Source organism: Falco punctatus, assembly GCF_963210335.1.
Source record: "Falco punctatus genome assembly, chromosome: 1".
Lineage (NCBI taxonomy): Eukaryota > Metazoa > Chordata > Aves > Falconiformes > Falconidae > Falco > Falco punctatus.
In genome coordinates, this window is record NC_137580.1 from 126,622,581 (window position 1) to 126,634,823 (window position 12,243).

At 40.7% G+C, this 12,243-nt stretch overlaps 1 protein-coding gene across 4 annotated transcripts in view; it reads right to left on the reverse strand.

Annotated features, from left to right (window-relative positions):
* RPTOR (regulatory associated protein of MTOR complex 1) overlaps positions 1-12,243 on the reverse strand; it is a 174,221-nt gene that overhangs the window by 79,003 nt on the left and 82,975 nt on the right. For all 4 annotated transcript variants that reach the window (XM_080375032.1, XM_080375031.1, XM_080375034.1 and 1 more), the window contains 2 exons: positions 4,035-4,135; positions 2,949-3,093 (listed from right to left, as the gene is read on the reverse strand). In XM_080375032.1, the coding sequence (XP_080231158.1) occupies positions 2,949-3,093; positions 4,035-4,135 (246 nt within the window). The remainder of the gene's footprint in view (positions 1-2,948; positions 3,094-4,034; positions 4,136-12,243) is intronic.

Consider the following 12,243-nt stretch of genomic DNA (forward strand, 5'->3'; position numbering starts at 1 on the left):
ACTGTATGCAAAGTTCAGAAGAGACAGCGTGTATGTGGCTGCAGTCCCTGAAATGCTGACATTTACTCATGCCTCTTCTGCAAAAGATGGTGCAAAAAATGTACGGACATAAAATGAACAACTTGCTTCTCAAGTCAGCCTTCTGCTGAGATATGAGTTACATCTGCCTGTAGGTCCCATTTTTAGTCACTGGCTGTGAACATGCAGCTTGTGTCCGTAGCAGCAGGGAACACGCTCCTCTTGCGTTACCTTTGCGAACGGAGGAGCAAAGCCCAGGAAGCCAGATGAGCATCCAGAGGGTAATGAAAGAGAGGAGAATAATGCATATGTATACTGGAGAAGGTACGACATCACACCACCACTTTGGCTGCAAGGAATAGACCAAACCCTGAGCCAGGGACGCACACCCAATGCACACAGGTCCACAGTGCATGAGGTCCTGAAGCCACGCAGATAGATAAAGGCCAAAGACCACAGAGGAGGGAAGGAAGACAACAAGGGGCAGAGAAGTCCCTCAAAGTCTGAAGTCAGATCCTTGAGGAGCACTGGCTGATATACACCAGAGCCACTATTTGGATTAATTACATGTTTTTCACACTGTAGGAAAGAACCCTGGAGCTTCTCACCCACTGCAGGCAGATCAAGCTAGTGCTGACAACGTGGCAGCCAGGACTTGCTCCCCAAAACACTGTCCAACATGCTGGGTATGAAAGATCTGTGAAAAGTCTCAATCAAACAGCAAAAAGGAAAAACTTGCTGTCTCATGCACCACGTAACAATGCAGATGTGGAGTCAACGTGATCGTCAGATCACATTGTTTGAAGTTTCAATTCTTTTCAACACTCCTCTGGCCAACTCTCCTGCTCTCCAGTCACATTACCTAGTTTATCTAAACAGTAAAATGGGTTTGGAGGTTTTTCAGATCAGGGATCCATTAGAAAATTCTTGAATGAAAGGCGAGAGGTAAGTGCAGATGATTATTTTTAGAAAAATATTTAAACGCGCTCTAAATTAGTTTCTAAATTTGTGCTTACTAAAAGTTCATAATAATGAACTGAGCCACCTCTGACAAAATTGGAATTTTCCCCTTTGCTAGATTTGCTTCAAACTGCACATTTTTTGGAGGACACTGAATAAAGTGTGTCAAGGGATTCTCTGCTCGCTTGCTGTCTACCTTGCTAGTGTTTGTGATTCACAAGGAAAAAAGCCCTGCACGTGACTTTTCTTAAGGAATTTCTTCTTCCGGCAAATCCTAAATAGCAGCAACAATGCCATTATCCTATGGTACAGTCTGAGGGGATTCACAAAGGTATTAAACAGCACCATTTTGTACCAGAAGAACTACAATACAAGCAAAGAGAATGTGTTTCTAGAATCCATCCTGCTACCATGCAGGTCTAAGAGGTACAGAATGGGATCCAGGTCATCTTAGTTTAATTCCTGTGGCTCAGCACATGGATGGCAACACCAATTCCAAGTCATATTCCCATAAGAAATGAGAAATATAGGCTTCTAATAGGCTGGCAACAAGCATGAATTCTATTCCCATAAAGAACTGGAAATAGAAGTTTTTAATATGCTGGAAATAAGCAAACTATAAATAACTCCACAAATTTACTGGGTTAATTTCAATATTTCTGCAAAAACATGTTCCACTCTATGGCAACTGGAAAAGCACAGTTCTATGGCTCAAGCTCTGCCACATTTAGCAGCAGCAGCATCTGAAAGACACCATGGGAACTCTGGTGTTTGTTCCTACTCTTCACTTACAAACATCCCAGTCCCTCATGTGACACAATGATAAAACAATTCACCATATTTACAAATGACTAAACCAATTTTCCTCAAAAGTTGCTAATCCAAAGCACATAAGAACATTGTTTGCCACGTACGAACACACAGTACATTCAGCAAGGCTGCCCAAATGCTAATAATTCCATCCAAAGCCTCTCCTCTTGCCTCCATGCTTTTCAATAATTAAAGCAAAGTTGTATTACCAGCAAATGACTCCTTGATGACTGCTTGCACCTGCAAATGCTGGCAGGGCTCCCTGCTGTTAGCTTGCTTCCACTTCTTAGAGAAACCACGCCATATAATTTGAACTCACTGATGCTGCTAGCAAGTTTTGCACTGATCATATCACTTCATACCTCCTCTACAATTTATTTTCCTCCCCAGTTTTATTGGGGAAACTTATCAAAAGGATTTTGAAAACACAGGCAAATTAAGGCCACTCAGCCACCTTTACCGGTCATTTCATCAGCCTTTTAGCAAGTTACCCAGCGATCGTCTTCTCCTACAGGAGCCAAGTTAGCCTGTCTGTACTGGGTTTGTACTTAGCCAAATTTTGAACTGTCCTGTTCTTATTCATACTGAATAAAAGAATGAAAGTGTGCATTTATGTTATTATTATTTATACTACTATTATTCGTGGGACATTTGTTTCATAGTCAAAACCATATTTAAGAGCTTTTCGATAACTGTGCCACTTCCGCTTCTATTAATCATCTTAAAAGCAATAGTAAAAGTAGATAAACTCTGCAGAAAAAAAATATCTTCTACTTCAACAATGCAACTGAAGAATTTTTCCCTCAGGCGCTGAGCCCTCCCCACCCTTCACGATCACAGGCGCCTAGCTTTGCTCTGTGGAAATAAGGGTAGCAAACACCCAATTTCTTTTCTATTTGGAGTGGAAGGTTACATGGCTGACCTGACTCTTCTGCATTACAGAATCACAGTATAATTATGTATGCACAGAGAAAAAACACATTTGGAGGTGGGTATTATGCTGCCACATGCAGTTTCATTTTTGATCCACCGACTCAATCAGTAAAGCACTGCATAGATGTGTAAGTAGTAACAATCTTTCCTGACTACAGCACCTGAAGTTCCCTTAAGGCGTCAGCGCACAGCCTTGGTGCAAGGGTAACTTGTTGGCTGGGACTTACCACATCGCGTGCATGTACGTTGGAGGTAGACGAGGGCTGCTGACGGGGGTACAGTTGTAAGATCTCATAATTCTTTCTGCCAAGAGAAAATTACGAAATAAACTGGCCACAAGCAGGTCTTGCCTGAAGAGCTTCTGGAAAAGATCTGCCAAGAGATTGCAGGAATTACTAGATGCACATCTTTGTGTACCTTAGGTAACATGCAAAAATAATTTAAAACATGTTAATCTTTTATTCCAGTAACGAGGAATCTACAGCAGTTTTGCAGTGACATGATATGACAACTATTAAAAGGAAATCCTGCCTTCTGAGTTCCCTTACAGCATTGCAGTTACTCTCCATTTTACATAAACAGAATTAAACACCTTGGGTTCCTTTTTGCCTTCTCTGGATAAAATTCCCCTCTTGGTGTTTCACTTGAACTCAGCCTGAGTAAGTTTTTGGAAATTACTGAGGGAAAAAGGGACCTCTGTGTACCATTTAATCAAGAACTATACACCTGTTAACTGGCAGTTTGATGTGCTTATGAGAAGCCAAAATGAATCCTGAAAGATTGCAATGTGCTATCTTCTATATCCACAAAGAAGAATTTACGTTGTACTAAGCATTAGAAAGAGCATAATTGGAAAACTGTTTACAAATATGCGCGCCCATGCTCCGCTTTGAATTTGTACTTCTGGAACACAGGTAGAGAAATGGGATGAAGTTACTCATGGGAAGCACAGACCTCCTTATCAGCAAAGAGGAAAAATCCCTTTATTTATGATACTAACAAAGGCTGGAAGAAGACAGAATGCTTTTTTACAAATACATTAAGAAAGAAAATGATTCAAGCTAAAGGAATCATGTTAGCACCAGAAAAAAGCTTTCTGGTTTCTAATGATCAGGTTGCTCAAACGCTTCTGGTAAAAAGAGTGAATTTAAAAAATTTAACTAGCCTTAAATCCAGTCTCATCTGTTCTTTCAATATCAGGCTTTAATTTTCTCCTTATTTCAGTGTCTCATTTATCTTACTCTTCATCCTTCTACTTTGAATAAGCAATGCTCACTTCTGATGAAAACTTGATTTACCTGTTCAAGTCCTACCTCTAGGCAAGACATTCCATGCAATAGTGTCTGTGATAGCGGTGAAGATCCAATTCAGCTCTCCCAGGGGAGTTCTCCTGTCATTCAGTCTTCCAGGAATCCTACAAGTGGGGAAAAAACCCCAAGTATTAAAACCCACAGGTTTCTTGAGGCACACACACGTGCACACCTTCAAGGCTCACAAAAGACAGTATTTCCAGAACCTTAATTCTTAACCAAGACAAACTTTCCTTATCCAATATCTATTACGTTAGTATTTGTTTGCGAGATGAATTGCCAGATAAAGGATGATAAACAAGAAATTCTTTATGTATAACTGAGCTAAAGGAAAATATCTGGGAAGATACAGAGATGATGTAGATTTCTGAGAAGCAATGGAAATACCTTTTTCTGGCATGCAAACGCCACTCTGTTTCATTTTATCTATTATTCACTTCTTGCTGAAATATTTAATAATAAATACAATTTACATTACAAACTGTATGCTCACAATCCCTTTGTAAGAACTACTGAGTGATCATATTCCAGAACAAAACAATTATTAGTTTTTAAACCGCAAAAAAGCTCCGAACAGCCAGAAAACACAGTTCTTCTGTTAAAAATTGTCTAATAGTAATGCACGTACGTCACATCTCCCTGTTGCTGTGAAGTACTGGCTGTTTGTGAAGACACATGACCCAGCAAGACTCACCTTATCATTCCAGCTAAGCTATCTTTTAAGTCTAGACCAGAGCATGCACGTGCCTGCTACACGTGGTAGCTGCTTGTTTCCAAGGAGCATGTTTGCAGTTTCTTACAAAGATACACAGTTTTTTACCCAGTAGATTCTTTGAAAACTTGAATTAATGACTTTAGTGCTTAGCTGTCTACAGATTTGTTGCATCGCCATCGGTACTGCATGCAGGTGCAAAAACAGTATCTTGCTAAAAACGTCTTGAGCATGATCAGCAGCTTTTCATTCAAATAGGAGATGTTTTCTGCAATTAAGAACTTTCCAATAAACACACAGGCATTCATGGAAATCAGTCACTTGAATGTCAGTTCCTTAACCTAATTTAACATAGTACCCCACAGAAGCCCAGCAACAAAAGACATATTCTTTCTCAGTTCTGTGAATCAGGCATTATTAAATCCAGAGTGAAACAGATCACTTTGAAAAGCACCTTCTAACAAACCAAAATGCTGCTGAATGCTGCACTCTGGAGCCCTCCCATCGCGAAGCCACAGCACAAACTGAGGCTCCACACTTTATCCCTCGCTGGCTATATGCAAGATTTGATGCTTGTCTAGGAAGAAGTATTTACTTAATCCAGGTTTCTGCGCAGAGGTACTCTACACATCCTGTGTGTAGTCACTTCATGATCTCACCCATTTGCACCATCACAGCACCTACATGCCTATAAAATAATAAGCTAAAATTATTTTCTTTTGATTGTGTTCTCCCCACCGCTTCCAAAGAGGATGAATTCCTCTCCCCTATCGAGCCAGGGGACCGGCAGCGCAGCGTGCGAGGGAAGCAGACAGCAGGCACTGCCACTGCTGCAAGCTGTCCTGCCACCCTCAGCATCGCGTAGTCTTCCTCCACTGGGTCAATACGCCTATCTACCCAGCCTGTGACTGCAGATGTAGTTTCACCCCTAAGAACATCAAAATCATGTCAGCAATATGTATCAGGAGTCTATTTTTGGTGTAGTAAGGTACTAAAAACACTGAGTCCAATTGCTAATTTTATTAAATAATTTAAAGTAGTGTCACTAATCAATACCAGGGATGGCAGCTTTCCAAATAGAGATCTACTCTTGTCCCTGCTCATACTTAGGATATGCAGTGAAAGCGAGCAAAGGATTGGGTTTGGCTTTGGGGTTTTTTAAGATTATATTTTATATAGGAGAAAATAACACAGATCATGCACAAACCTGAAATACTCATAGAGGCATCCCCTTCCTCAAATAAAGAAAAAAAGTGGAGGGCCACCCAGTGATTCTGTTGGGATAATCCTGCTGCGTACTACATGAGCATTTAATAAATGCTTTTAAGTGCACTCCCTTAAAACCAGAGGGTTATTGTTGTATACACAAGCAGTCTGGGACTGATGGAATGTCTTGGTGTGTCACAGTGCAAGCCTCTCTATGACTATACCCATCCATGGACAAACACACACGTGTGTGTGTGAGTGTGTGTGCGCGTGTATATTTTAGCTATAAGACAACCTGCATTTACTGGAAGATTCTAAGAAAACCTGAGCTATTAACCTCTCTTTGAAAAGCACTGGCAGCAGTACGCAGGTCCCTTAAATCTCGGATTCTGACGTTTTACAGCAATACATTCACGAAGTTTTTAACAGTGATATCTACAGGTAAAAGGAACTCTTTCGTTCTGCATTTGTGAAACGTAGAATTTCCATGTTGCATGAAGACGAATCAAGTAGTAAAAACCACAAACAAAACCCAACGCACTCCAAAGAAACACCAGTTTACTTAGGAAAGCCAGAATCCAGGGTCCAGGATCTTGCTTTTTGTAGTCTGAAAAAAGTCACTCAAATATATTTCATCCAGGAGCTGAATGAAAATCTCCTATTGTGTTTGTTCATCTGTAATAAGATGTGAGATAAGACACGAGGTCCAAAGAAACTGCAGAACTGACACACGATCTGGTTTCTGTGATTGAAGAGACCAAACGAGAGTCTACGATGCCTCAAGGTCAACGCAGGCACAACGCTACTTAAAGGAAGAAAAGTGGCTGTAAACTGTTCTTCAGTATCTCTCAGCTTCTGCCTCCATCCTGATCAGCTTTCTTATGCTTATTTGATTCTCATAAAAAAAAACCTAGCAAGAAAAAAAAAAAAAAAAAAAAAAAAAGACCAACAGATTTGGTCCTGGCCTGTCTTGTTAGTACTGAGATACCCAAATCCACAAACACAACCTGGCACTCTCACCCAACTTCAGTCCCCCTGAGAAAATACCAGAAATGGGATGGGAGTGGGGATGCCCCCAGCCTGGTAAGACATCCTATGGCTTTAATGCACCCCAGCTTCCCTTCTCTAACAAGTTTTCAATTATTACAATAATCAAACTACACCGTGCAAGTGCTTTCTCTATGGCAACTTACTCTTCCGATATGCATAGCAGTATTGTTTCCATGCAGGTTCAGATGAAGCATGTTCCCTTGTATAAATACAGTTTCTAAACCAGCTGGAAATTAACAGCTTATTAAAAAATTCCTGTCTGTCTTGATAGCAGAGGAAAAATATACATCTCTGAAACCGCATTTGTTAACTGATCCCCCAGAGCAAACAGAGGGAACACAAGGCCACACAACTGCTCTTGTGAGGATTTCACATAAATATTTGCATTGCAGAACACCCTCTGCAGCAAAATAGCAGTATTTCATAAGTCAGAATGTTATTAATTAGAAACTAAAGTGATCCTTGCTGAGATTCCCTAGCAAGCCAAATGCTGAGCTTAAGCCATTTGATAGCCACTTTCAAGCCAGTTTTCAGTAGAAACAGAAACAGGGCGTTTCATGGTAGAGTTTGAATCTTTATGCCAGATGGCGAGTTCTGCACACAGTTCATACTAAATTCTCTTTTATTAAATGCAGATCATGAATTGATACACATCTTACTGATGGTATTAGGCAGGAATGACAGGCTGAAATCCAAAGCAGCTGCTAGCAGCCCAACATTAGAAACTCCTTGCGACTTGAATATTTACTTTCTTGGGCAACAAGGTATGCTTCTCATTTTTGTATTTATAGACTTCTACTCATTAGCATAGTATAGATTTCATTTTGGCTTTTTAAATGCATTTGGTATTTTTTTCACCATACGAGTGTCCTTTCTAAGCTGGCTGGCTGCAAGACTCATAGAATATACCGCTATCTACGAGGGACTGCAATCAAGGAGCAGAAACGTAACAGGATGTCAGTCTCACATCTTATGTGGCATCAGGTAAGTTCATTTTCTTTCTGCCCTCACATATAGTCAGGAAGATACTAATTTTGTACCTAGCTCCAGCACTGTGAAGATTAACGCTGTTCGGCACTTTGAAACCTATGCATTAGATGTTAATGGTGAGGGCAGAGAGAGCGTGGGGAATAGCAGAAGAATGAAAGGCAATACATTTCCATAACTGCCCAAAACCCTACCAGAGTTTTCAGATTTTGAACTGGCACTAGAAAGCAGCCATTAGAAGGAAACTGGCAGCAGGGCTGTTCTCGATGCTGCACACAGGAATCAATTAAAGTTGGAACAGTCAGCACTATAAATCGGCAGATGAAAATAAACACAATGTATTTTCTGTTCCTACATGGGACTGCTCAAACTCTCATCCCAGAAACTGGAGGACAGTTTGTAATACTCAAATGACAAGCCAAGTGATCCGAGGAAGGGATTTTTAACACAGTATTATTCAACAACAGTAGATGTTAATCCTTTGGGAATTAAAGTTTAAGCTTCCAAAGGCAACAGAAGAACGATTCTTAACTCTCAGATTGCTTTCAAACATGCTCATGATAGGGACAGCAAATCAGCCGACCATCAGCTAAACACCTTGAATGAATTCCATCTCCACACACTTGAACTCAGAGGTACCAACCTCCCGGCCCAGCTAGGAGAGCTGCACTGCAGCACTGTGTTCAAATAACCACCACCAACCTACACGAGAAAGTCCCAAGAGACACATATGGCAAAGTCCTATTTGTTTCTTCACACTGTTACAGATTTACTTGAAATAATCAGTTATGCTCCACCCCACCATCCTCTATACCGCTCTTGAAGTAGAGGTCACTTTCCTTTTGTTATTTTTGTAGAGTTACACTACAGAAATTCACTTAACGTCATTTATCAGATAAAATATTTTGGGGTGAGTACATTTCCCTCATACAATGTGCTCTTTCAAATCCATCCTGCAGCTATAAACTAAAGCTTCTTTTAGTTTCTATTTGGGCGTGCATCTATACTACCAGAACATCACATGATTCCAGAAAGTATTTTTCCCCACAAGGAATTTTGCTGTCTTCTTGATATCACTTCTCCTAACGTCTTTCACATTAAGCTTTGATAATCAGCGAGAGCCTTTGACAGTAAGGACAAAACAGACCTCATTTGTGAAAACTGTTTTTGAGAGAGAGGAAGAAAAGGAAAAACTGGCAGTCGTCTCAGCTGCTTGCTGCAATTTAACATCTCTGGACTCTCAACTGCTTCTTCCATCAACTTCCTGACAGACGCCTTCACAGAGACCTAAATCACGGCAGTCTATTGTGAAAAGCAAAGACTACAAAATGTCAGGGTCACTAAAGAGCTCACGCTAGGTGTAACCATCAATGTCCTTGTCAGAAATTTAGCAAAATCCCATGAATCACTTTAATTACAGGGGAAACATTTACCTCAAAGGATGCAAGGTTTTCCCTTCGGATGGGCTCCATCATTATCTCTACTTTTGGAATATAACAATGTGTAACATTGGGATATGAGTATCAGACTTCAGAAAACAAGACGCTTTGGTACTGACACATACCTGCGAACATTCACAGTAATTTTAGTTTTGGGAAAGAAAATAACATAAATATATTTCACTTTTCACTCTCCCAAGGAAAAAAAAACGGGACAGCATATACCATAGCAAATGGTGTAGCAGCAATGCAGGCAGGATACATGCTGTGAAAATCTTGAACTGGCAAGAGCTGCTTAGGCAGGATCAACAGAGTGAACGTGCTCAAAACCAACACGTCCTCACCACAAAACAACATGAGTGATACAGGCATGCCATCACTGGGCTCCTGAAACCTTGGCAAACTACTTAAGACAAAACGTTTGAGGTGCTTAAATCATTTGTTTGAGAGTGCTGTAAAGCTTTGTAGACCAGTGTTCAAGCCTGTCATCTGTCTGTACAAAGATATGAAAGAAGTGTTGCTATGAAAACCATCCTTTTGAGTATGATCTTCAATTTGTATTTACAATAGGCTTTGCCTACACTACAGACTGATACTCTGTAACAATGACAATAAAATTAAATACTCCATTTCAATAAAAGCAGTTTTATCATGGAAGAGAAACTTTTCATGATAACATCTTCGAAAGCAAACTTCTTCCTCAACTCAAGTACTAATGAGTGATATATTACCAACCGGTAGCATGGCACAGCGTCCTTGTTATACTGTGGCTAGTAATACTGAAGCACATTCTGAAATCTGCTCTAACGCCTTCTATTGAATTTTCTAGGAGAAAATAAAGGGGCTGAAAGCTGCCTAACCTAGATCTAAAGGCAAACTAGGAATTATAGTTTTCCCCTATAAATAAAATAATAAATATTAAAAAAAAAAACAAACAGGCTGCAGTATTTCAGAACTTGGACTAGCACTTGGTTGGTTACACCTCTGCAAAGACATCTTAAGTTGTGGCAGCTGTGATGACACGGACCTGCTAGAGAGAGAACACAGTCCTGTCAACATCAGAACTAGCATTCTGCCTTCAGCTGCCTGGCCAAGAAGTAACAGTATTTCCCCCTGCCTAATACTGCTGAAACCAAGAGAACTTCTTTATTTTAATCAAATGTCTTTCTCCATCTAGTTATGAATCTTGCTGATTTCTGCCAACCCTAAACACCAGCAGCTCTGGCAGTATTTCCTCGCATCAGGCAGGCAGTGTATTTTAGAAGACAATATTTTTTCTTGTTGGAGATACTATTTAGATTTAGCATTTGGCCTCATGTGCTTACACAGCAACAACAATTTTATTTAAACACAAGCACAGTCTGTAAGGTTGCTACCATACTTCAACAGTTTCTGTCCTCCTTACTTTTCCAGACAAACTATCATTTCCAGGGACCTCCCACACAACAAACTCTTTTTGGAGACTGATGTGCTCAACTTCAAAAAGTTAGCAAAAAGCTGCTGTTTGTGTTATACTTTGAGGGAAAGTGCTAAAGCAATACTCCTTTAGCCCCAAGCAGTGCCCGGGGCTTCCCCATTTCTCCAACACACTCAGCCTGACCTGCTGCTCTGGGTCATGCTGGTCCAGCCTCAGGGCAATGTTAACCCAGACTCCTCAGCCACAACACACATGCCAGCCTGGCAGAGGACAATTTACTAAAAGGGATGGGAGTAGCTGGTATTTGCTGCTAGAATCACCTGGGGGAACAAAAAGAAACCCAAAAAAACATGATACTAACCAGCTGCTCTCCTTCACCTGCCCTCCAATTTACCATCCTGAAAGTAACTTAGCTAAGTTCTGAGAGCATGCACCAAGGGCATTTGTTACATTACAGTAAAATTTCTGTGTTTTCTCCAATTACACTTCTTCTGCCGTGTGATATCTTGGGATTTTATTTTTCCTATTTTAAATGGGCTCCTACTGAACCATTACTTATCAATAAACAATGCACATTGAAACACTAATAATTTCCAGTCCATGATGCTCAACATATTTAAAGTGGAAACAAAAATTAATTCTAGTCTCAAATACGTTATTTATAGTGATTTTTAGAAATGGATTTTGTGCTGGTGAATGACAGCCTAGAGATGGGCTCTCTGCTCTCGGAACAGCAACAGCACACGCTGCAGCAAGACAAATTTCTCCCACACTGCTCCTGCCTACGTGACACAGAGCTGACATTCAGAAAAGGTCCTTTGTCACAAAACCCTGACAGCAAGGGACTAGGCTCCCTTCCACTTGTAAAAGTGAGTTGTGGCACCATATTCACATGGCCATTTGAAAACACTGTCTTCTAAGTGGCTCCATCAGAAGCACGAACAGCTCTCAGATCACGGGGATTTTTGTTTAGAGAATTTCGTCCTTCTGCAAAATGGACCCAGGGAAAAATCCCAGGAAAGCAATACACCATTCACACGTGCCTGAGAATGGGATTTGAGGAGAGGGAGCCTAACGCAGCAGTATAGATTAAAGCATTCTTGTACATCCCTGATTCTTGGCACCCAGCTTTGTAGTCCCACCCTACATCAAGTTAAACCATTCCTTAGGATTTTTTCCAAAATTTTTAAAGAGCAGAACAAAGCCCCAGTTCACTTCACTCAGCAGCCACACAACCAGTTGCCCCAGCACAGATGATGTGTTGGCTCGTGATCAAACAGAAAAGACCAAACAAGGCAGTAGGAATGCCTGACATTGATGTTGCCACTGAAAAGTCTTATGAAGTGGCAGCCAGAGGTTCCTAAATTCCTAGTGCTTCAGCAACATAATTTTCCTTCCTTT